The following is a 27,065-nucleotide window of genomic DNA, read 5'->3' as shown; positions in this document are numbered from 1 at the left end:
AAATCATTCTTGTAAATAATGAGAATTTCTTTCCCCCAGGGGAATACTTTCTACTTCAGTGTTTATAAGAATACACAGGGTTAAAACCATGTAAAATATATTTTCTCACAGTTGAGGGAGAAAAAAAACACCACAAATAGGAAACCAGACAGCTAGGGGGGGTCAAAACACTATACTTCCAGGTCAGACTTCTGGTTGCAATTAAGTAAAATTCCTGAAAATATTTGTAAGGAAATCATATTTTTGGTGTCCCCTTTCAGGCCTTGTAACTTTTATTTTCTTTAGCAGCACCTTATATTTGTGGGTATATACTTATCCATTCATTAAATAAACACACACACAAACACACAAATATACACATTTACTTGGACACATACATTAATCTATGACCCAGAACTGAAATTCAATCTTGGTCTAAAACTTAAAACTAGCATCTTTTCCAGGCATTCATTTTTCATGCGTGAGATCATGTGGAGCTAGTTTTGTTTTTGCTTAATGTAGGCATGGATAATTTTCTCAAGACATTTCACAGAAGAGATCGGGCCAAGTTTCCCATTAGGTTATGTGGTTCATGATCAAATAATTAAAATAAATGTGAATCTGATTGGAGTTTATGCTCTAAGTAATAAGAGCACTGTGGTAGAAAAACAAATATAAACAAGCTATACTATTCAGTGTACCTGAACAGTTATTCACCATGCCTCTACTCAGCTCCCTGGGAACAGCCCAGGGAATCTTAATGCTTCACAAGTAAGCACCTCACTCTGAATCTGTGGCAAGTTCACTTATAGACAGTATAAATGTCTATTGTACGAAAGGGAGTCAATGCCCCTGCCAGTTTATAGAAGTTATTATAAGGAATATAAAATTCTTTTGATTATGAACAACTGAAGAGGTTAACTAAAATATTTAACCATAAAACTTCACAGTTTTAGGTTATCCACTTTTATTCTAAATAATTAGAATAATTAGGGTGTCACGTTAGGGAATTTGAAAATGAAAGCTCTCTCGTTTTTCATCATCACTTGGGTTAGAATCCCTCAAATTTCCAAGATATTCAGGTAGCAAATCACTGTCCCAATGTGTTAGACCACAGTGTACTATCCCAAAGAAGGCCTCTACACTCATCCTTCATACACTTCAAAATCAAAGGGCTCTTACTGATATCTAGTCTGTAAGATAACTAGTATCTATTTTCTCTTTCAAGCTTCCTTATGGGTGTTAATATTAGGAATGTGAAACTCAATTACTAGAAATTTGAAAATGTGGGCATTATGATGGGAGGTCCTGGCCAAAGGAAAAAAAAAAAAATTAAAAGGAACAGACAAGCTGGTGAATGCTATAAGTACTTTCTAGATAAGAGAAGGCTTTTTATTGCTAAGGTATAATGGACCTGAAATTCTTGAGAAATTCTTGAGAAACAAACAGTACATGCTAAGGTAAACAGTTCTCACGATACCTTGTCATCCTACATATTAAAAATATGTATGTTACTCCTATGAGAAATGGCCACTATTATATTGGGGGGTGGGGGGTAGCAAGAGCTTTCCTTATTATTAGTGTCTGTCAAACACAGGAGGAGTTGCTGCCTTCTAAGACTTCACCTGGAATGTGTCAAAAGAAAGTATAGCCTTGTAGGGGTCTCACTGTCTCCCTGTATGCTCCAGCCCTCACCCCAATATATACATACCCAATGCTGTGTGGCAGCTAAACCGTTCAGACAATATAAAACCAGTGCCCCAGGTACTATGTTCCCAACATGCTGGAAAAAATGACTTTCACTGGGTCAGGACTGTTCTCCTCTGCTGGGTAAAATGGAACTGTAGACCTCCCACCCAGTTGTCATCATCAGTAAAACTGTGACCAAACAGATCATCAAAGAAAGGTTTTTAATGTCACCCAACATCAATTTAAGGGCAAGTGATTTTCCTTCCTATTACTTTTCCTCCTGCTCCTAGCAGGGAAGTGGTGCCAACCAGTTCTACTTGACCCCAGTGGGGACCTGTCGTTGGAATATGTAGTAATAAGTCATCAGTCTTCATGGAGCTAATGAGAAGGCAGGGCTCTCAGCTAACTGGGACAACTCGTTAAAAAAAAGTCTTGCAGTCGGGCATGGTGGCTCATGCCTGTAATTCCAGCACTTTTAGAGGCCAAGGCGGGTGAATCACCTGAGGTCAGGAGTTCGAGACCAGCCTGGCCAACATGGCGAAACCCCGTCTCTACTAAAAATACAAAAATTAGCTGGGCGTGGTGGCACGCGCATGTAATCCCAGCTACCTGAGAGGGTGAGGCGGGAGAATCACTTGAACCAAGGAGGCGGTGGTTGCAGTGAGCTGAGATTGCACCACTCCAGCCTAGGCAACAAGAGTGAAACTCTGTCTCAGAAAAAAAAAAAAAAGTCTTGCAAAGCAGCATTTGATAACAGGGATCTTTCTAGAATCCAAGAGTCTTGGGGTATTTGGTAGAGCAGTTGTGACCTTTCCAGTTCCCAGATATGCAGAAAGTCTGGTTGTAAATGTGAACAAGCCCAAGCAGATAAAAAGTAATACTGGGGTTGTGTCACCATGAAAGCTCCATCAGAACTGGCATTGTAATTTGAAGCAGAACAAAGGCAATATGAACTTTGTTTTATGATGGAAAAATTGTCTTTCTGATGTGTGGGGTAGTGGGTTCAGATGGGTGAAGTGGGAGAGAAAGTATGTTCACAGCAGGCGAACAGGATCATTCTAATAAGGTTTATACTTACATGGAAAAGGTCTTGTAATGGTTCAAATTGAAGTTTGACAGCCTCTGGTCAAAAGAATTCTAACCTTTCTGGAAGACTTGTACATCAAGTTTTTTTGAATTTTAATGTCTTGTAAAATTTGAAAGTAGACAAAGGATCAGTCATTGCAACTCTGGCAATGTCCATAACAGGTGATGATAGCAAGTGGAAACATTACCCTTAAAAGTTTAGAAATTTTGTTTACTTTCCATTTACTGTAATAAGTGGTTAGAGAAGTTTCCCCAGTTTTTGAGAAAGCATAGAATTGTGTGTTGTCATTGGTGCTTCAGCACACTTTTGGTAAAATGTATAAAACTGCAAGTTTTACAAATTACCCATTCCTGAAAAAATAATCTTTGTTGAAATTGTAGCACATTCACCAGACAACTTATGGGCATTTGCTTTCTCATTATTGCCCTTTTAAGCTTTACATGTGTGGATAAAAGCCTATAAAATGTTTTGATTGAGTACATTACGGGAAGAAATGTAAATAATAACCAAAGCTATTTAAACATGTGTAAAAAGAAAACACGTTTCCACAGTGCTTTATGAGAGAACTAGGGAAATCTACTTCTATTTGTAAAGGGCTGTGAATAGAAAACAATCAATGTCTAAACGGTAAAAATATTTAATAGAACAGCAGATAACTGAAAATGTGCTGTGCAGTTTTACTGTTTCTAAAACCACATGAGTGAGTATTTCTTCCCCTCTTAGTCCTCCTTCACGTCTGCTGTGGAAGTCAGAGAACTACCTAGCTTGCTCTGTGACTGCGGTACAGTTCCATTCCTATTGTGCACGGGTGTGCACAATAGGAGCACATTCTAACTGCCCATTGTAATAACTGACTTGCATAAAAAATGACTCTTAAAAATAGAATTACTTGTCAAGGGCCTATGTTTATTTAGGGATCACAGTGGTTGGATGTACAGTACTTGTTATTTTGTTGTTAATGCGTGAGAAAAACACTGACCAAAGGGAAGTCTATGGACGGTGTTTTAGAGCAAGTTTTCATTGTCCTCTGAAAATGCATGAAGGTTTGTATGGAGGAAGGGCCGGGCTCTCAAAAGGGAAAAAGTATTTCACTTCTGAAATTTATTTTAAATAGGAAAAGGCCCTGTTTTCAAAGGAATGGGAAAACAAATACAAAACAAAACACCACATACACGAAGTTGCACTTGCGGGGACGCTGGGGAGAATGGCTCACAGTGAGCTTGTGTCTGAAGAGCAAGGAGAAAGCTTTTTTTGGCAGGTATCATGCATCGGGTGTTGGGGAAAGTTGAGGAACATTTCTCAGACAGAGGAAAGAATAGGAAAAACTTGCTTGTTTTGGCAATTCTTGTCTTGTTCTTTTTCGCCTCTTGTCGTGTGAACATACACTGATTCCCTAACGTGGCGGTAACGTGCCCCACCACAGAATGCTGCTTGGGAAGTGAGTGTTGACGAAGAGAGAGAACACCTTGGTAATTCGGCCTTGAACGTTCACCAAAGACACCTCGGATGCCACAGAAGGGTGAGCAGAGGGCTAGGTACTTTGGCTGCAGATGTAAGCTAAGATTTTAGAGGAGCATTCAGCTTAGAAGAAATGCCAAAAAGCAGGCCACTGCAGACAGAAACCACAGTACCCAGGAAAATTTAATTTATTTTATGGCATTTTCCAAAGGACTGGGTTTCTTAGATGTTAACTGCAAGAAAAGGTTATACAGAATAGAATAATAGGCAGTAAAAAAATTTACTGTTACTGTTCCACAAACAGAAAAATGTCCTAAACCCTATTTAGACAAAATGCATTGAGGCAAGTGCTTACAGCTGGAAGATGAGCTGTGTTTGGGGGTCTATTTCTCCCTTTCCATCTCGTGATCAGAGAATAGAGAATATAAACTTTAAACCAAGATACCCACATGGTAATTCAAGCAGAATACTGCTCCTAGTTAATTTAAAGACAGATGTGTTTTTATGATTAGAGGAAAATTGTATTAAACACATAAACATACAATACTCTCCTTAATAGGGATACCAAAGCAATGAGCACAAACTGGTACCAGACAATGGAGTTTTCATGTGGCCTCTGACACTTCCTAGCTAATATCTGATCTTTGGGCAAGTTACTGGAACTACAAATCTGGCTCTCATCTGTAGAGAAAGGGTTCTAAAGCTTAGGAATGGTTCACACAAGGGCTAAGAAGGCTGGCTAGAAAGGACTATCTCAGGGATCTGCCATAGGTAGGTGGAAGATCTAACCCAGAGTCAGCATCCGAGGGGTGGACGCTCAGTAACATGTACCTGGGCAGGGTAGTAATACTAATGAAGACCCGGGGTGGGGTGGGACTAGAAGGGAAGCTATTTCTTGTCCCTGGAGTCAGAAGATATTGCAGCCTGATCTTATACTGGGGTAAGCTGTGGTTGTGACTTTCTGAAAACCAGATGAGAAAAGCTACTTAATAATTTGTAACTCACAGGCCACTTTCATCTCTGCGTTTTGTGCAAGGGGCAAGAGATGCTGCAATGGAAACATGCTGTAAAGTCTTGGCAAAGAAAATGGAACCTGTGAGTAGTCACAATTCCTTTATTTCTCCCAACACTTGTGCTCTGACATGCTTTGCAGTGGGTGCTGAACAGGACAAGACTCCTGTCCTCAATGAAACTGAAGTCTATTTGTGAGGCAGGGAAGCAACGGGAACAATGAGTGCCACTACTCCAGAGGGTGAGCAGGGAGAGAGGAAGGGAAGTGCTCCTGAGAGAGAAGTTACACAGAATCAGATAAGGCTCCTTGGAGGAAGTGATACCTGAGCACAGGCTGGAGGATGAGGAGGGTACAAGCAGGAGAGCAGAAGCAGCATGTGCAGAGGCCCAGGGTGAGAGAGCACCACACTCTGGGGATGGCGTTAGGGGAGAGTGACAAGCTGATCAATGATCATGGGCACTCCCTGGGTTTGCTGGCCAAGGCCATCCGGGAATAATGACTCCTAGTCCCTGGGGAGAGAAGCTCCTCCTGAACTCAGCCGATCGCAGGTCTAGCTGGAAAACTGCCAAAGCCTCCAGGTCCTGCGTAGCTGGCTTGCTGAGCATACTCCTAAGCAGCCAGACTGCTCTGTGACTGAACCTGGGACTCAAATGTTTGCCACCCCCAACTTGACAAGGTCACTTTTATGCTTGCCCAATAAAAAAGGGTGATGCAGGACAGGCGTGGAGGCTCATGCCTGTAATCCCAACACTTTGGGAGGCTGAGGCAGGAGGATCACTTGAGCCCAGGAGTTCCAGACCAGCCTGGGCAACACAGTGAGACCCCATCTCTGCAAAAAAATTTTTTTTAAATAGCCAGGTATGGTGATATGCACTTGTGGTCCCAGCTATTCGGGAGGCTGAGGTGGGAGAATCACTTGATCCCAGGTGGTTGAGGCTGCTGTGAGCCATGATCGTTACACTCCACTCTGGCCTGGGCAACAGAGCAAGACCTTGTCTCCAAAAAAAAAAGTGTGCATGGGGCTGGGCACGGTGGTTCATGTCTGTAATCCCAGCACTTTGGAAGGCTAAGGTGGGTGAGTCACTTGAGTTCAGGAGTTCGAGACAAGCCTGACCAACATGGTGAAAATCCGCTTCTACTAAAAATACAAAAGTTAGTCCGGTGTGGCGGCGGACAGCTGTAATCCCAGCTAGTCGGGAGGCTGAGGCAGGAGAATCGCTTGAACCTGGGAAGCGGAGGTTACAGTGAGCTGAGGTTGTACCACTGCACTCCAGCTTGGACAATGAAGCAAGACTCTGCCTCAAAAAAAAAAAAAGTAAGTGTGTGTGTGTGTGTGTGTGTGTGAGTGATACATGGGAGCACACCTTGGTACATGATGCCTAGAGAGTACATGATCTGTCTGCATGCCTATCTGTGTGACAATACCAGCCTGTGCCAGGTGATCCTCCTGCATTCCCCAGAGCTATCTGCAAAATGGTGTGTGGCTCAACATGAGAAAGATATGCTACGAGGCTACTCCTGAGTGGGTAGCCACCTTGTGGGTCAGGGGTGTCCTCCAGGGAGTGAGAGTTAGTTCAGGGAGAGTTAACAGCCAGAACAGATATGATGTCTGTTCTGGCTGTTAACTCTCACAGTACCAATGCCCAAAAATGGGGCACTTGGTAACTGGGAGACTAGAAATTTATAGTCAATTTAAGCACATGGTCGGGCAAGTCACTTGGTCTACTGGAGGGCCATGATCCAGTGGTGACCGTGGTTGGAACCCTTTCAGAGTGGTTCAACCCAGAGATGTTTGTGGCTTATTGGTTAATTGATTATGTCCATAACTCCAAATAAGATGGAGAACATACTTAGACTGTACTTAAACTGTATGTTACGGGGTAAGCTGTGCACCCCCCTGCCCAAATTCATATGCTGAAGTCCTAAATCCCAGTACCTCAGGATGTGACTGTATTTGGAGATCAGGTCTTTAAAGAGGTTAATTAAATTAAAATGAGGTCATCAGGGTGGGCCCTAATCCAATCTAACTGGCATCCTCATAAGAAGAGACAAAGACATTTATAGTGGAAAATCACGCGAAGACAAAGGGAGAAGACAGCCGTCGACAAGCCAAGGAGAGAAACCTCAGAAGAGACTAACTTGCCAATACTTTGATCTCAGACTTCTAGATAAGAAGAGACACAGGCATTTACAGAGGAAAACTCACGTGAAGACACAGGGAGGAGACAGCCATTAACAAGCCAAGGAGAGAGGCCCCAGAAGAAACTAACCTTGATCTTAGACTTCTAGTCTTTAGACTTTGAGAACAAATAAATTTCTGTTAGTTAAGCCACTTGGCCTGTGGTATGTTATGGCAGCCCTAGCAAACCAATACACTGTAGAACAGGAAAAAAAGAAATCTAGATCTGGGCTGTGCACAGTGGCTCACGCCTGTAATCTCAGCACTTTGGGAGGCCGAGAGGGGTGGATCACCAGCCTGGCCAACATGGCGAAACCCCATCTCTACTAAAAATATAAAAATTAGCTGGGTGTGACTGAGGCAGGAGAATTGTTTGAACCTGGGAGGCAGAGGTTGCAGTGAGCTGAGATTGCGCCACTGCACTCCAGCCTGGGCGACAAGAGTGAAACTCAGTCTCAAAAAAAAAAAAAAAGAAAAGAAAAAATCTAGATTTGGTACACAGGGACCTGACTTGACTTGAGCCACCTTAAAGGAGAGCCATAGCCTCCTGGCCAGTCTCCAGATTTGAGTCAGTTCATGGACTTATTTTCTCCTCGAAAGGAGAGCCAGGAAGTCCTCAAGTAAGGACCCTTCAATAAAGTTACAAGCGTATCCTTTAAATCTTTCACGTGGGATCAACAGAGATTACCAGGGTATTTGCACAAGGAAAAAAGGAAAATATCTGAACTTTTGAGGAGGATTAGGCATTGGCTCCGAGGTAATTCTTGGGTTCCTGATTACTGCTATGATCCACCAGAGGGTGACATCTAGAAATGTGGCTTAAATTCATCTCATGAAGGGCACAGCATGTCTGTAAAAATCTGCAGTTGTCATCCCACTTGCTGAGTGTATCCTTGGGATAGGTTTATTCTGCAACTGACAGAATCCACAGTTGGAATTCATGTCTCAGGGAGTGAGAACTATTATGGTAATTATGGGCTAGGTGAAAGTTTCTGGAATTTCTCCCACCCCACCAAAATTGTAAACTAAAATCAGTATTAATCCCTAGAAGATCAAAGAGATCTGCCGCCATGAAAAACCTGAAACATCCATGAGCATCTTTCATACAGTCTTATCTCACTTTCCTCTTCGGTTAAGCAGAAATGCAGAGGAGTCTTAAAGAATGATGGAAGGTTAATATAAGTTTAAATAGCCAGGGATTCTTCCAGAGTCGGTCTCTCAGCTGGAGCACTACAGCACCTAGCATCAGTACTACAGAGGTGGCAAAATCTGTTTTCTTCTATCCCAGTGAACAGCGAACACAGAAGCAGGTTTCTGTCTACTGGCAGAGAAAGTCACGCAGCTTCACTGTTTTGCCTCATTGCTCTGTTGACATTCTGCTTCAGTGACACTACTGAGTCTACAGGGACCTTCATTATCTCACTATCTTGCAGGACACTGTTCTGGTCTACTACACCAAAGGATTTATGACAGGACTTACACAGCACAAAGTGGCATGTATTCTGGCTGTCATGCTAAGACACAGGCATGTCAGATGGTGACAGACAAAGCCTTTCAAAATACAGTTTCCGAATGGCCTGGTGCACAGGAAAAAGTTCATCTAAAAGGAAAGTCAAGGTTTTTACACCTTGTACCCCTTACTACTAAGAAATAAGCACAAACATCAATGAGTATGTCTGCGTGTTTCTCTGACCAATATGAGAGATCTGAAAAGGTAATAGCTTCACTCAGCAGTCATTAGATAAAAATTTGTGGCCGGGCGCGGTGGCTCAAGCCTGTAATCCCAGCACTTTGGGAGGCCGAGACGGGCAGATCACGAGGTCAGGAGATCGAGACCATCCTGGCTAACCCGGTGAAACCCCGTCTCTACTAAAAAATACAAAAAAGTAGCCGGGCGAGGTGGTGGGCGCCTGTAGTCCCAGCTACTCGGGAGGCTGAGGCAGGAGAATGGCGTAAACCTGGGAGGCGGAGCTTGCAGTGAGCGGAGATCCAGCCACTGCACTCCAGCCTGGGTGACAGAGCAAGACTCCGTCTCAAGAAAAAAAAAAAAAAATTTGTGCCTAATCAGTGTCACTGCCCAGTGGGATGGTATTAGCCAGAAGTGAATGAATATAATGACATAACCTCACCCAGGGTGGAAAAGAAAAATCTGTCCAGTGAGCAGACTGCTGAGTGGTATATTTTGGGTCTATGTGGTCTGTAAGGAGAGATGGCCTGAGAAACGAATATATACTGATTCACTGGCAGTGGTTAACAGTTTGAAGAGAGGGCCATCAAGAACTGGTGACATAAACATTTGGGGAAAAGTTATATAGAGTGTGAGAATATTTATGTATTTTGTGAAAGTTCTCCAAAGGGCCCTGTCTTAGTCTATTGTGTTGCTAAAACAAAATACCGCAAACTAGAATCAAGAATAGAAATTTACGTTCCCACAGCTGTGGAGGATGGGAAATCCAAGATCAAGGCACCAGCAGGTTTGGTGAGAGTCTGATCTCTGTTTCCAAGATGGTGCCTTGAACACTGAGTCCTCCAGAGGGAAGGAATGCTGTATCCTCACATGGCAGGAGGAGGAAAGGCAAAAAGGGACAAACTCTCTCCATCAAGCCCTTTAAAACAACATTAACCTATTTATGAAGGCTCTGCCTTCATAATGCAAATGCTTTCCCCACCTTCCAACACTGTTACATTGGGGACCATTTCCAATATGCGAATTTTGGGGGATACTTCATACCACAGCAAGCCCCATTCAGAAGAGGTTTTTATAATGAGTTAGACAAGGTGACCTACTCCATGGATGCTGGCTGGCCTCTTTCCCTAGCTGCCAAAGTACCTGCTCAAAGGTCTCATAAGCAATGTGGCCATGGAGGCATGGATGAATGTTCTGCTAGGGCTCAACACAGACTTAACCTAACCAAGACTGAGCTCTGCCAAATGCCCAATTTGCCAGCAACAGCAATTAATCTGAGCCTTCCCATCAACTCTCATTTCATAGGGAGATGTGCCAGTGATGGTGGGTAGATGACATTTGACCTCTTTCATCACAGAGGAGCCAATGCCTTATCTTCACTAAAATGGAGCTTTCTTCTGGATTTGGATGTGCCCTGTATGCCTTCCATGTTTCTGCCAGCCACATCATCCACAGACTTCAGGAAGGCCTCATTTGCCATCACCAGCACTGCGATTCTGACAAAGCAGCTCATTTTACAGGAAACAAAATAAGACAGTGGGCTTGTAAAATTCAATGGTTCTTACAAACAATCAAGCACAGCTCAACTGCAGCTGGCCTTACTCAATGGCGAAAAGGTCTATTGAAAACTCAGTTGTGATGCCAATTATGAGGCAGGGCCTTGTAGAACTGGAGTAAGGTCCTAAGGGATGCAATATAGGCTCCGACCAGCAGAACAATATGTGCTACCTTGGCCAGATACCTAGTTCCTGGAATGAAGGACTGGGAAAGGGAGGTGATCACCTCAGCAAACATTTACTTTCCATCCCCACGACTCTGCTTCCTTAGTACTGAAAGGATGATTGTAACACAGATGATAACAATGAATCGGGCTGAACGTTCAAAGTACCATGTGACTGTTTGAGGCTCTTTATGGCACTATACAGACAGGCCAAAGGGGAGCTGAAATGCTGGCTTATGATGAGATGAATGTGGGGAGAGAAGTATATAGACAAAAAAAAAGAATGTAATGAGTTCTACCTGGTGAAACATACTCAGTGCTAAAAGTTAATTAAAACAATGGCAATCTCATCAAGGCAAGACCACTGGCAGCTCAAATCCTGGGGGAATGAAGGTAAAGAAAGCTAATCAGATGAGTTACAGGCAAAGAACACAGGGAATACAAAATAAATAGAGGAGGTAAGATACAAACATCAACTACTTATTTCACGGTTACAGAAGTTAGAATGGTAGCATCTACCTACCTCATTGTCTTCTTTGCTGCATCATGTATTGATTTATATATCAGTTACTTTTTTGGCTTTCTATTTCCCTACTATTTTATTTAAGGTTTGTTGGCAGTAGTTCACTTCATTACTTAGTTGAAAAGTTAACAAATATGCACTGGGAATGAACTAGAAGGGGAGTAAACATCACTCAGAAATCCTGGTCTTGGAGCTGGGACTTGAGACTCTGGGGGGTCATCTCTTTTGGAGGATATTTGGTGAGCACATTTCCTTTGTAGTTGGGAAAGTCAGGCTGTTAGGCAATAGCTTCTTGTTACTGAATAGCAGCTCATGGAAGAAGGAAGCCAAGAGGAAAGTTATTAGTGGATATTTGTAACTTGTGTCCACCGACTCAAAATTGTTGACTATCATCCTATGTTTTCATGACTTTCCACATCTTATAAGTGTCAATTTCCCAAGGTAAAAGCCAAACATTTTGCCTCCTCTGACTCACTTGTAACTAGGAGACAGCCATTAAATCTAGTTTTGCCTTGTGGAGGACTCAGAAGGGAAAAAACAGCACAAGGCTGTGGCCACAGGCTGGGCAGTCAGTCTCTGCAGGATGGGGCAGAGGATGATGCTCAGCAAAGTTTCTGATACATGGTCATAAGCATCACAGAGAGCATGTCTCAAAGCTGTCCCTGACTCATGGCTGAGGCTGTTTTGTGTAGCTTCACAACAGGGCTCTCTGGCACTCCCCAAGATCCTGTGAGCTATCTAATATCTTTAATCAACTTCTTCTCTGCTTAAGAGCCAGACCCACTCTGGCTAGTCTCAAGCAGAGAAAAAGTGAAATAAAGAATGTCAGGCAACTAAGGTTCCTGACCACAAAGGGTTTCAAGCTAGGAGCTATCACATTTTTGCCTTCAAAAGGCCACCCTGGCAGCAGAGGTGTGGATGAATTAAGAGGAAAATCACAGGCTGTGGCATTAATTTAAGAGCTGATCAAGATGGGCCTTGACCAAGGGAGTGACAAAAGGAAAAAAAAAAAAATTAAGAGGGAAAAGGCAAAAACCACAAATCTAAACTATAACACAGATAAATAAAAATCGAAAAGCACAATATCTCGTTTTTTGACTTTTGGCCTGTCAGTCTTGCAAAAATTAAAAACATTGGTAATACTCAATATGGGCAAGGTTAAGAGGAAAAATATTAGTGAGGTAGGATTGATGGGAATTGACAGTCAAGTCTTTAAAAAGCCTTACAATAATTTTTACTGAATCTACTGAAATAAATTTTCAGGTAACTCTTAAAAACAATGAGGGTATTGGCAATGTCTGTACTACGCTGTTCTTTGACCAAGTTTGTGAATAATTTTCATACTCCTTTGTATCATATAATTGGAAAAACAGCCTCCAAGTCATTTATGCAAATTGTTTACAAAGAAATCTCAAAGCATAAAAAATATGACTATTATTATAGCAATGAGCAAAGTCACCAGCCTAGAGACTTCAGCTTATCCAGGGTTGTCTATTAAGTATATATACCTCTGCTGAGGCATATTCCATTATACGGATCTGGAAATGGAAAAAAAGGTAAGGAACTCACACAAATGAGAGAAGATATCCAATATACACAAAAGCATAAACAATCCGCATTCATCCAAACTACCTACACAGAAACAACAACTCTATTTTCAGGGAACATGAGACATAGAACTGAAGACTGAGGAGGAAACAGGCATGGCTTTTTGGTTAGTGGTTTTGAACCTGGTTTTGAAACAGGCTTAGAAGACTATAGGATCAGCTGAAAATAGGCAGTCAGATAAATGTATACAGAGATGTTTTTGGCACTGATGACAAAGTAAAAGCATGAATCAATTTCCGTTTTTAGTGATGCTGTTAATAAACAATGTAAGATGGTGGTATACCATGGTGTGTCCCTCTTGTCCCTGCAGGTGTCTAGATCTACACAGCCTAGAACACAATGAACCTCCGTCATCTGTGAAAAGCAATCTTGTGGTCAAGTAGGGTCAACAATGCTCAACCTTTTAGAAACTGACAGTTTAGTAAGAGTCTAAGCATGTATTAACCAATCCCTACCAAAATACCAATGGCATTCTTCACAGAAATAGAAGAAAATAACACTAAAATTTGTATGGAACCACAAAAGACCCAAATAGCCAAAGCAATTGTGAGCAAAAGAACAAAGCTGGAAGCATCACATTACCTGATTTCAAAATATAATATAAAGCTATAGTAGCCACAACAGCATGGTACGGTTATAAAAACAGACACATAGACCAATGGAACAGAATAGAGAACCCAGAAATAAGTTCACTTATTTAAAGCCAACTGATTTTTAACAAAGGTGCCGAGAACCATATTAGGGGAAAGGACACTTTCTTTAATAAATGCTGCTGGGAAAACTGAATATCCATATGCAGAAGAATGAAACTGGGCCCCTATCTCTCACTGGATACAAAAATCAACTCAAAATGAATTAAACACTTGAATGTAAGACCAAAAACAAAAAAACTACTAGAAGAAAACCCAAGGAAAACTCTTCAAGACATTGGTCTAGGCAAGGATTTTATGAGAAAGACTTCAAAAGCACAAGCAATAAAAACAAAAATAGAAAAATGGGACTATATCAAACTAAAAATCTTCCATACAGCAAAGGAAACAATCAACAGAGTGAAGAGACAACCTGTAGAATGGGAGATAATATTTGCAAACTATTAATCTGACAAAGGACTAATGTCCATAATACACAAAGAACTCAAATAACTCAATAGCAAAAAAGTGAATCTGATTTTAAAATGTGCAAAGGATTTGAATATTTCTCAAAAGAAGACATACACATGGCCAACAAGTATATGAAACACTGCTTAACATTATTAATCATCAGGGAAATGCAAATCAAAACCACAATGAGCTATCTCACCACAGTTAGGATGGCTATTATCAAAAAGACAAAAACTAACAAGTGCTAGCAAGGATGTGAAGAAAAAGGAACTCATATACATGGTTCATGGAAACTTAAATTAGTACAACCATTATGGAGAACAATTTGGAGGTTCCTCAAAAACCTACAAATAGAATTACCATATGATCCCACCAATCTCCCTACTAGGTATGTTAACAAAAGAAGAAAATCAGTATATTGAAGAGATCTCTAACCCTTTGTTTACTGCAGTGCTACTCACAATAGCTAAGATATGGAATCAGTCTAAATGTTCATCACCAGATGAATGGATAAAGAAAATGTGCTGTATGTATACACAATGGAATCCTATTCAGCAATATGTACAAAAAAAAAAAAAGAATAAAATCTGTCATTCATGGTGATATGGGAGGGGGGCAAGGAAGTGCTGGGTAGAGAAGGGTAGGGTCTCTGGTGAGGGCTCCGCCCTTGGGCCTGTGCCCACAGACCTAGGTGAGGACAGGCACTCCTGTTTTCACACCCAAATGTTGCATTCCCAGACCACCCTGGCCAGCCAAACCCCCCCATCTTGTGCCTATAAAACCCCTGAGACCCTAGCAGGCACACACACAGGCGGCTGGACGTCAACAGGAGCAGAGGAACGGAAGAAGTTGTTCCGACAGGCACCAGCAGACTCCAGCAGGCCATTGACAGCGGAATAACGAGAAATTTTGCCAGGGGCAGTCAGAGAGTCCGGCAGCTGGGAGGCCCAGCTCCAGGGGAAGACCACCTTCCCACTCGATCCCTTCTGGCCTCTCCATTCACCTGGCTGAGAGCTACCTCCATTCAATAAAACCTTGCACCCATTCTCTAAGCCCACGTGTGATCCAATATTTCCGGTACACGAAGGCAAGAACCTGGGATACAGAAAGCCCTCTGTCCTTGAGATAAGGCAGAGGGCCTAACTGAGCTGATTAAGACGGCTAAACTGAAAAAGCACATTGTAACACACGCCCACTGGGGCTTCAGGACATGTAAACACACACAATCCTAGATGCTGCTGCTGCTGTAGGGTTGGAGTCCATGCTCCCTACGAACTGCCCGTTCTGTATATTCCCCTGAGGGTTTGAGCTGCAGGGCACTGATGAAGCGAGCCACACTCCCATCACACACCCTGTGTGGGGATAAGGTATTTGTTCCTGTTTCAATAGCAACATGGATGAGCCCAAAGGAAATTAAGTGAAGTAAGTCAGGCACACACACAATGGAATACAATTCAGCCATAAAAAGGAATGAATTAATGGCATTCTCAGCAACCTGGATGCGACTGGAGACTATTTTTCTAAGTGAAGTAACTCAGGAATGGAAAGCTAAACTCTTAAGTGGGAGCTAAACTATGAGGATACAAAGGCATAAGAATGGCACAATAGACTGGGGACTCGGAGGGAAAGGGTGGGAAGGGAGTGAGGAATAAAAGACTACAAATCAGGTTTAGTGTATACTGCTTGGGTGATGGGTGCACCAAAATCTCACAAATCACCACTTAAGAAGTTACTACTGTAACCAAAAAAAAAAAAAAGAAAAGAAAAAAAAGGAGATATATAGACATACTAAAATTTGATGATATAATCAGAAAATAAGAAAATAAATATCACATGTTCTCACTCATATGTAGAAGCTATTAAAAAAAATTGAGCTCATACAATTGGAGAGAGTTGTGGGTATTAGAAGACTAGGAAGGATGGGGAAGGGAAGGATAGGAAGAGGTTAGTTAATGGATATAAGATTACTACTAGAGTAAGTTCTAGTGTTCTATAGCACTATAGGGTAAATATGGTTAGCATTAATTTATTGTATATTTAAAAAAAAACAGAAGTGAGGATTTTAAATGCTTGCAACAAAGAAATGATAAATGTTCAGGTGATAGATATGCTAATTACTTTAATTTGAAAATTACACATTGTATACCTGTATCAAACTATCACTCTGTATCCTATAAATATGTATAATTATTACATGTCTACTAAAAATAAAAAAAAAAAACTTAAAAATAAAAAACAATCCTTTAAAGAATTTACAGTTTCCTTAGGAATGTTTTATTTGCTATTTTTATACATTTTGCTATCATTAAAAGTTCTGAGGACTCTGGTTAATTTTCTTTACCCAAACAAAGTATCTTCATTAGGACATATTTTTAAAATGTATCACTATACTAACATGACAGTCAGAGTCAAACATAATTGCCATCTCTACAGAGCAGAAATTCTATTTATTTTTTGTCCAAAATGAAAGTGCTCTGTGCCTACCTTTTAAGGACAAGGGACTGGATCTTGTGAATTCTGCATTTGATGGCCTGTGCTGTTTGCGAACTTCCAAGTACTCCTGAACTCTTGAATCAATGGTTTCTTTTAACAGTAAACAGACTTCCTAAAGCGAATAAAAAATTAGATATAACCTTAGAATTTAATGCAAAAAAGTTAACATGATATCTATTAAAAAGTCAACAATGAACATTTCATTTTGTTTGCTTTTTAATTTAGCTATGAATGTTGAAAGGAATGTCATGTGTGCTCATGAATAACATCACAAATTTAAATTTGCTACTGAAGTTTGCTCGAAACCATGATGTTGGCTCATTGTGTGATCTGGGAAAGTCATTTCATTTCTTTCTGCCTCAGTTTCATATTTCTAAAAGAAAGATAAAAACACTTCAATGTAAACATCAGGGTGAGGAGGTAGTAAGTGTGGTAAAGAATGCTTTCATGTAAGTATCAATCAGTTCTACTATGACAAATAGAAGAAATAAGTCAAGAAGAGCCAACACTGGCTGGCATCAGGGCCCCAGGGAAACACCCAGTGTGGCCAGCCAGGGGACTGTAGACAGGGACGGGGCCAGGAGTAAGGGCATATTCATCCACTGCTGGTGCAACGGCATGGGGAACCCACACCACAGCCCAGTCAACAGCAAGCAGCCGCCCATGGTTTCAGGGGACTGTTTCATGTTTACAGGCACAGTGTTGCTAAATCTTTGTTCAAAAGGAGTCAGAAACATTAATTTTTATGTAAACTGTACCATTTTTCAAACTTGGTCTAAAAATTTTAAAAAATCTAAACACCATCATTCATTAGTTTCTGGTCTTGAGTTTACAAATCTACCGAAGAAGGAAACTGTTAAGCAGTGAGTTAAGCAGAGAACTGGAAATCACTAATCCTATTTTCTTCTACGCTCCTGATGATACTGTATATGCCAGTTTGTTTTTGTAAAAATGCACTACACTCATGTATTAACAGTGAAAATAATGTAATTTCTCTAAAGTAGATGAACACTTATTAGGCAACAGAAACACATGGTTTTAATTCAATTTCAGTATACCTTATCACTAGTAAGTTTCTGGATATGTCAATTGTTTTATGACTTATAAATATAATTGTTTTATTGTTTTGGTGTTATTTATGGCAAAGGTAAACAAAAATTTAAGCCCAACCACACAATGGGAAGATACTCTTTGAAGTTGTTTCCTGCACTAACAGGAAATTGTAACCTAATATAGAAAAAGAGAGTAAAATAACATACAAATCTAAATTTCTTAATTTAAATTAAGAACTGATGTCTAAGGACTGATGATTCCTGTTTAATTCCCAAAGACTGCAGCAAACTCAGAGTTGCCCAGGTCACCTCAAACCTGTTTTGCTGGTTTCTTGCAATGTCATCTCAGCTCTTAGAATCTTCACAAATTAAAACAACAAAATTTTTAGCTGTTCTGAGGAGCAGTGATAGCAAAACTGTTCCTTTATTACTAACACTTACTATATCCCTCAAACAGTGCAGAAAACCCTTGATTTAACTCATGAGTGTGAGTTTCTAGATAAAACACAAACACTGGTTTCCTCTCTCCTGCTTTTCATGTTGCAGCCCAGAGATGCAGGGCCGCACGGAATACAGAGACGTCCCTTTACAGTTGAGTGTTTCGGCATGGTTCACACAACAAAAAGGCAGCCTTGCCGCCTCATAGGTTTTTTTTTTTTTTTTTAAACAATTAAAGAATTTTGCTTCACATGCAGAGTTCAACTATGACTGCACTAGAAAATATGTGAAAGACATACATGGAAACAAGGATTGCTAAAATTTGGCCATAAATGCCCTATAAGGCTAAAACTAAAAATAGTATGACAAAAATAAAGCAAAGGCTCATACGCACAAATTTTCTCCCTCTAGCTATGGGGCTTTCCTTCCGTGAGTCAGTTTGACGAATGGAAGGTAGACCAAGTGCAGTGTGACAGACACCAGTAACTGACCACACCACACTTAGCGAAGCTTTCTCTTCAGAACCACAACAATGCGAGAAAAGAAAACTTCTCAGCTACCTTTGAGGGGCAGACAAGAAGAACAAGTTAAAATCAGTGCGCAAGAGAGAGATACACAGGGCATCTCTAGGCTAACGGGCTGTGCTCGCTTCCTCAAGTTTACAAATGGAACAGTTTGAGTTCAACTGTTTGGGTACAAAGACTACTCGTGCTGCACTCAAAATAAACATATGGTTAATACATGTAATTAGTTCTTCTTTCTAAAAAGGAACTGGATATTCTCAGGGTTTCACGATATAAAATGGCTGTTAAAATGCAATCAAATTGGTTGCTCATGAAGTCCCAATCATGAGAGGATCCAATGATAAAACAGATGAAAGCCTGGGGACACTGAACGTAAGCTAAAGTCATAGCCTTTCCTCAACTAGCTTTTCTCCTTTCGTACACACACAAATGATCCCAGAGGAATTTTAACGTCAGCGAATGTTTTGGTTTTTGTTTTTGTTTTTTTTGAGACAGGGTCTCACTCTGCCGCCCACGGTGGAGTTCAGTGGCATGATCACAGCTCTGACTGCAGCCTCAACCTCCTGGGCTCAAGTGATCCTCCCACCGCACCCTGCAGAGTAGCTGGGACTCCAGACACAAGCCACCATATTTGGCTCCTTTTTTATTTTTTACAGAGATGGGGTTTCACCATGTTGCCCAGGCTGGTCTTGAACTCCTGGGCTCAGGCAATCCGCCCGCCTTAGCCTCCCAAAGTGCTGGGATTACAGTGTGTGTCACTGCGCCTAGCCAATACACATTTTAAAAGGGCAAATTAAAGAAGCAGCAGCAAATTGACTATTTGGTTTTGAGTGGCAAAATCAGCTTGCTAGAGCGACCTGCCCCTTGCAGCTGCCAGCACAGTACTGCTCTGCAGGTCCTGTCATGCACTGTGCAGCTTTGCTAAGTCATGCCCTGCTGCCCTCAAGTAGGTACTATGAACATCCACGCAGCTGCATGTGGCTCCTAAAAAAAAAAAAAAAAAAAAAAAAAAACAACCTAGCCTCATGCTTTGGCTATGAGGTGATTCACACACCCAGGGCTTTATTTTAAAGTATTCCAAATTAACTGAATCTTGGGCAAAACGGACTCAATATTAACAAGAAAGGTCTAAGGCTGATAAAGGTCTAAGGTGCCAAAGCTGAAAGGGAATGGAGAACAGGCCTGGAATGGTGGATTTATAACACTGTTAATAAAACATTAAGCCAAGTCAGAAGATCTCGGGGTGAGGTCCCCTTGGGTGACTATTGGTCACTTTGGGGAAACGAGCGAACAGTTTTGAATCACAGCAACATGTGTTAGTAAGCTAAAGAGTGGAATTATATGAAGGTAAGTGGCAGTAGGAGATGTTGATTGACTTGCTAAATATTTAAAAGTCATGAAGAGGAGAGTCTACAGTTCTTTACCTGAATGATAAATCCCGCCATACAGAACCTTGTGCCTTCCTTTCCTCAACTTTAGGTCACCAGGTATTCTTTGCAAAATAATGACAGTAAAATCTTGATAATATTATCCTTTGAATGAAAATGTATTATCCTATAAAATCTTTTTTGGGAGGTGGGGATCTCTTTTCTGGTGATCTCCAAAAGCTGATTAAAAGCAATTATCACAGAAAAGGGTGGCCTTTTTTTTCCCCCCCCACCACTGTCAATAGTTTCTTCTGCATATACTATATTTTAACACATTTTATTTTTATTTCTCACTCTAAAAAGCAACTGTGATAAATGGACATCATGGATAATGATATGTTTAAAGGTATGTAAAAGCCACAAGCTGGTTACTCTTGCTCTCTGGAGAGCAGGGATTGGAGAAGGAGGCAAAGTAATGGTGAGAGTTCAGTGCAGCTTGTAAGCCTCCACCACAAGCAGCACTTGGGTGGGATTGTTGAAACTTAGAACCAGGAGTGGATCTGGCATCTAGGCAAACCTCTTCACTTTCAGATGAGGAGGCTGAGGCTCAGTGAAGTCCAACATCATGCTCTGCTAAGCCCCCGGCTACTGGCTTTCCTGACTGACCACTGTGAGAAGTGGTCAAGTATCTCCTCACTTGTCAAAGGCTCATGATAATACAAGGATGATAGAAAATAAAAGCTGAGGCTTTAAGATGGGTGTGAAGGTTCAGCCTTGTGTTAAACGCCACACCTGCTTCAGGTGCTCAGGCTATCCTTCACAACCAGTCAGGTTAAAATCCCTGATTACCTGCAACAGTCACTTTAACTTCTTCTTCTTCTCTTTTTTAATATATAGACTCCTTTCCCCAAAACAAAGAGGTATAAAATGTGTGGCTTAAATAATACAGTATCATATGAAGTGTATGAATGTGTCAGTTTCTGAAGGAAAAAAAAAAAGTGGGCGCATATGTGTCTGTCATCGGGAATAAAATTGTTTTTCAAGAATTAAATACTCAACATTTTCCCCCACTAATAGAAATGAAAGCTGGAAAAAGCTAATATTTCTTGTAGCAGCAGCAGCAGCTATTTGCAATTAAACAGCAGAAAGTTTTGTTGTACCTCTTTCTTCTGTTCAGAAAACCAGCTTGTATCTTTGTTTGAACCTTGCGGCAAGATATGAAGATCCACGAGGACAGCAAAATTCCCACACTGAAAGACATTAATGGCAGAGTCAGTGTCTGTGCAGCTCATGCCCAGCAAACAATGAGAGAAAATCTCACAAATTCCTATGTGGTTGCTCATGATGAAATGGCAACAAAGTTCACTACTAGACAGAATTCTTAATAAAGAACATGGTTACAGGTCATAATCTACTACTTTTCCTAAGTTTAACATTTATAGTAGAAATGCTAAGGAGAGATGCAATGTTAATCAAGACAGGAAAGACAAAATAATCTGTCTCTGGGCTGCACCTTGAAAGGGGATGTCCAGGCATCCTGGCAGCAGTTGGAAGACGTCAAGCATTGAGAGAAGTTAAATAGGTCAGTACTAGGTAGGCTCCACAAAAGAATGATTCCATGCACAGCCAGGGGAATTCTTTCTTCTAAGCAGCAAAGAACAGATATAAGATACTGCATTTTTAGACGGACAAAAGGATTGGCTAGGACGGTACACTTTAGAATTGAAATAGGAACATGGAAGAATGAGAAATAAGCAAGAAGAGAAAAATAGATACTGAATGCTAGTTAACAAAACAAAACAAAAAATTCATTAAAGTATGCTACAAAACTGTACAAAGCCTCTGTTCTTATTCTATAGGCTAGCGCTGTCCAGCACTGTAGAAAAAAATGGAAATATTCTATATATATGCTGTTCAGTAAGAGAGCCATATGTGTCCATATGTGGCTGCTGAGCACTCAAAATGTGGCTATTGTAACTGATAAGCTAAATTTTTAATACAATTTAAATTAAATTTAAATAGCTACATGTAGCTAGTGGTTCCATACTGGATAGCACAGTTACAGACCCTGTGAAGAGTTGTTGACTTATAAATCTTCACATATGAGTGAAGTAATTTCTGAGAATCACAAGATAACTGTGAACAAACTAATTTGGTAAGGAATGGGACCCCAAGGTTGGGGATGGTCTGAGAGACCCAGAGGTTCGGTTTATGAGACCCAGAGGTTCAGTTTTTTCACTTCCTTGGCTGGACAGTTTTTTTTTTTTTTAATTCTGTCCTATATATCAAGAGGGAAAGGAAAGTAGTTTCAACAAATGGTTAGACCATCAAATGTAAATATAAAGTGAAACTTGACATCTACCTCACGCTATACACAAAATTTAATTTGAGATGGATCACACACCTAAACAGAAAAAGCCAAAACTATCTTCCTGATCTTTGGAATAGGAAAAGATTTCTTAGGATCCAGAAAGCACCAAATATTGAGAAAAATTATTGTAAAATTGTTAAATTTTCAAAATTAAAAATTCCTGTTAACCAAAAAAGCACCATTAATAAAATAAATAGGTATGTTACAGACTGGGAGAAATGTATCTATGTATTCATAAATACATGTATCTGGCAAAAAGGACTGGTATCCAAAATATGTAAAGAACTCCTACAAACTGATATTAAAAAAAAAAAAAAAAAAAAAAAACCAAAACCAAAAAACCCGAGTTTGAACAGACACTTCACAAACAGGATAAATGAATGGCTAATAAGAAAATGAAAAAAGTGTTCAACATCATTAGTCATCAGGCAAATTAAAATTAAAATGACCAAGAGATACAACTACAATACCCACCAGAATGACTACAATTAAAAAGACTGACATAACATGAAATGTTGGTAAGGATATGGAGCAACCCAAACTCTCATACTTTCCCAGTGGAAATGTAAGATGGTCTAACCACTTTGGCAAATGGGTTTGTCAGTTTCCTGTAGTTAAACGTACATTACTTATCAATTGAGCCAATGATTCCTCCCCAGGTATTTACCCAAGAGAGATGAAGTATATGTGCACACAAAGACTTGTATGCAAATATTCATGGAAGTTTTATTTATAACAACCCAAAGTGAAGACAACCCAAAAGTCTACAACAGGAGAACAAACTGTGCCATATTCATGCAATGGAACGCTACTCACCACACTACCGATAGACTCAACATGTATTTGTCTCAAAAACATTAGGTTGAGCAAAAGAAGCCAGTCCAAAAGAGCACATACTGTATGGTTCCATCTATATATAATTCTAAAACAGCAAAATCAATGTGTGATGAAAGGAATCAAAACAGTAATTTCTCAGGGGGGTAAAAAACTGAGTGAGAACTGTCACAAAGGAAGTTTGTATGTGATAGGAATACTCTGTATATTGACGGAGTATGTTATGTATACACTGTAATCAGTTCCTTTCACTATATTTAAATTATACATCAATAATAAACAATTTTTAAACACTGTGTAAAAAAGAACTCATACTTATTGGCAGTTATTTAAAATGCAGGTATTACATCCCTGAAAATGTGTGGGAGACCAAAATGAAGTTTACTGGGTAATAAACTGTGAAGCACGTTGAAAGATGGTTTCCTAGGATGTAAAAGAGTGCACTTTAGTGTGTTACAGTTCAGTGTGTTGCAATCAGCATTTTATTTTAATGAAAGAGAACTGAAGAGAATATTAGAATGCAATACAAAATATCAATGTGTCATATGGTAAGATCAAGAATTGTTTTGTGAAATGTAAGTAAGTGTGTACTCAGTTATGATGGAAAGCCTATTTCTTATTGTGGGCTGTAATAAAAAATGTTTGAAAACCGCTCAAGTCTACTGTTAAAGTTCTTCGCAACTGTTGGTTATAGAATTTAACCTTTAAGGAGTATGCTGCCACCAGGTGGAGGTCTCATGCCACAACTACAGGATCTTAGCCACGGAATATTAACCTTTCATGTGCCATGGACTTATTTAGTCAACTGTGAAGCTGATGAAACTTGCTCGGAATAATATTTTTAAACGCATGAAACACAATACATAGGATTAACAAGAAAATCAATTACACTGAAGTCCAGTTGTCTTAACAAAAGAAAAATTTGAGGCATAGGAATGTATGCACTTGTTTATTAAGGTATTGGGTATTGTCACATAGTGATGGAGCCAGCACTACTACAAATCTGAAGTAGTGATAAGCATAAATGGTATCTTCATTATCTGCAACAACCATCATGCAATATGAAAAGAGCTATAATTTCTAATGGTGACAAATACTGCTAATATTATTCATATTTTTATTATGAATCCTACATTCATCATAAAAAGGAAAACTAAATTTACTAGAACTTGGTCACTATAAAGATGTAACTTTTTCCCATGAAAGTTCACTGGCCTCTGAATTCAATCACAAGCCCATTGAAGTTCCAGGGATTCTGGAATAAAAGCCCTTCCAAAGTGGTAAAATATGTCTCAACACATTTTATTGCAGGTTCCTACAGTTGCTCTTTCCTGATTTTTTAATGTAAACCGAGTTCACTGCTACCTTTTCATTAGCAAAACCAATTCTGTTTTTTTTTTTTCCTGTAACCCTCTCACCACCGCAAAACAAATTCTTTAAAAAAAGGTGGGGGGGGATCTTAAGCTTAAGCAACTTAACTTGAAACTGTAACAGCAGGTTTCTGAAGAATTAACCTAATAGTAAAGTCCAATTTGGTATTTTTCTCACCATTTTGTGATCCTGATCACAAATAACCTAATCTAAGTTTGAAAATAAACAGATTGAGTAGAATGTCTCTTTTTATAAAAATAAATTGTCAAATCTTCCTGTGGTGATCAGACTTTCCTGGGGTTTCTGGAAACCTCCACTGTTTGGTAGACAGTCCCCTCCCCCGCAGGGGGCTCTCCCTCCATAGCCTGCAGTTCTGAGCTCTCTGAACTCCCTCCCACACTAGGCAGAGGTATTCTGCCTTTCCAAAGTTCCCTGCTCTCAAAGCTTTTCTTCTTGTCTCTCATGAGAAAACAGAAGTGAGAAAAAAAGAAAAAAACAGGGCTTCTTACACTACCAGCAGCACAGCCTCCCTTTCTCCTCCTCTTTAATTAGGAGACGGTTATTTCTAGTCTCAGAAGATCAGCTCTCCAGCTTTCTTCTGAGAGGAGCAACATGGTAACCATCACTTCTTTCTCTGCCCAGAACTGGTCACTCCGCAGAGGCCAAGCCACCTCTTGAGCAATCAACAGGCTGCTAGGAATAGCTTCACATCGCATGCACTGGGTGGCGAGTCCCCCAGCCAGGGTCTGGTCTGGCTTCTATCCCCTTCACCCAGAGGATTCAGCCAACAACCAGGGAGTCACCCCCAACTCCTCCCTTTCCCTAACCCTCCGGAATCAGTCACGCATCTTGTCCATTTTAATTTTTTAGAGAGTTCTCCAACACACTTCTCTCTTGCTCTGTTGCTTGTATCTTCTCCCACTTGGAAGATTACAGTCACATCTGTCGGTGTCCTGGATGAACCCTCAATGCATATCCGGGCAATCTCTAACCTACAAATCGGATCAGTCCACTCCTGCTGCAGCTCAGAGCAGCAAGTCACAAGCCTCTAATGAGGTCCACGTCTCTGTCTCCTGCGCCTGACTTTTTCATCCTTGGCTTACATTACCCCTTGCCTCGTTGCTTCCATTCTTGTTGAGCTCCTATGCATCCTCGAACCCTAGTAGGAATGTGGCCAACTCTGTGAAGGTATTCTGAAGTTTCTCTTTCCCTGCTCTGGACTAGCCCATTCTTCATGTGATTATTTATCTCTACATTAAATGACTGGTCCAGGTAAGGCCCCCACCCTAGGCTATAAGCTCCACGGAGACAGGTCTATACCTCTGCCAACCCTGTATCCCCAGTGATCAACACAGTACCAGCCCTCAGTGAATGATTAATATTTAATGAAAGGAAGAACAAACGAAAAAACAAATGACAGAACAAGTTAGCCCCAAGTATTGGGCAAATCACAGCCTTGTCTGCAAAGGGAGAGCTCTAAGCCCTTTCCGGGGACAAAGCCATTCCTATTCGGCCCAGTGCACTGATACATCATAGAACAACTTCCGCTCTCCCTATTCTGGAGTAGCAACAACTCTGCCATCACCAATAACAACCAGTCATTTTTCATATTTTGTGAAATGGGAATACAAGAATCTTAGGATTACTTCACTGGAAACTCACTGCCAACTGAGCGTGTTGGTTATTTTTCCTATCTCTTTCCTAAGAATTCCAGAGGTGCAACTCACACTATTTCTAAGTCCTCAGAGGTGGGAGGTCTTGTCTTCTGTGTTTATATTAAATATAAGAATAAGGGTGAAAATATTAACATTTCTCACCCACAAAGCCATCTCTGGAGCAGCCTCAGAACTCTTAAGAGATGTAGAAAGGTTCCCACATTCTCTCACGCACTCATTGATCATCTGAAACACTTGCTGAGTTTCACAGGGGCACTAGCCAGGCCCTGAGAGAGGGAGGGGCAGCAGCTGGGCACTGTGGCGTGTGTGACCACGGCACATACCCAAGGACCAGAGGGAGTGGAGTGACAGCTCTGCCCGAGGAAGGTGAGGGAAGGGAAGGTGGTGTCGCAGTCAAGTACTGACAAACAGGGCAAGCAGTACAGAAGGAAAAATGAACAACACCCCATGCAGAGAAAGAGCCTGACTAGCTCGCGTGCTTTGGAGATGGAAAAGAGTCTCAATGCAGAAAAACAGGGCATTGTTGGCAGATGGGGCCAACGGGGCAGGAAGGCTCGGGCCACAGAGGGGCCTTGGACAGACCGAGGTTGCTGGTGGGCTGGAGGGCTCACTTGGGTAGGAGTGTGGAGCATGGGTGGGGAAGGGGAAATCACTGGAACCAGACAGATTCAAAGTCACTGCAGGAACCCAAATAAGAGACCAAGCAAGGTGATCTCAAGGTGAAGGGGAAGGGGCACATTTGAGGGATACTCAGAAGGCAGAAGCAAGAGGATGTGGTTGGGTGTGAGGCAGAGAAAGGACAAGGGTGAGGCCCAAGGCATGTGGGCAGTTTCTACCACACCCATGGGGCTTCCAGAGGCAGCTTGCATACATGTGTCTGTTGCTGAGAAGCCATAC

At 40.9% G+C, this 27,065-nt stretch overlaps 1 protein-coding gene across 1 annotated transcript in view; it reads right to left on the bottom strand.

Annotated features, from left to right (window-relative positions):
• Nucleotides 1-27,065, bottom strand: part of SLX4IP (SLX4 interacting protein) — a 198,588-nt gene that overhangs the window by 46,096 nt on the left and 125,427 nt on the right. Inside the window, exons 3-4 of the mRNA XM_011948867.1 lie at nucleotides 21,077-21,166; nucleotides 16,527-16,647 (exon numbers count right to left, since the gene is read on the bottom strand). Of these exons, the coding sequence (XP_011804257.1) occupies nucleotides 16,527-16,647; nucleotides 21,077-21,166 (211 nt within the window). The remainder of the gene's footprint in view (nucleotides 1-16,526; nucleotides 16,648-21,076; nucleotides 21,167-27,065) is intronic.

This window comes from Colobus angolensis, unplaced genomic scaffold (genome assembly GCF_000951035.1).
Source record: "Colobus angolensis palliatus isolate OR3802 unplaced genomic scaffold, Cang.pa_1.0 Scaffold285, whole genome shotgun sequence".
Classification (NCBI taxonomy): domain Eukaryota; kingdom Metazoa; phylum Chordata; class Mammalia; order Primates; family Cercopithecidae; genus Colobus; species Colobus angolensis.
The sequence above is the reverse complement of the archived record's forward strand: the minus strand, read 5'-3'. Positions and strand labels throughout refer to the sequence as shown.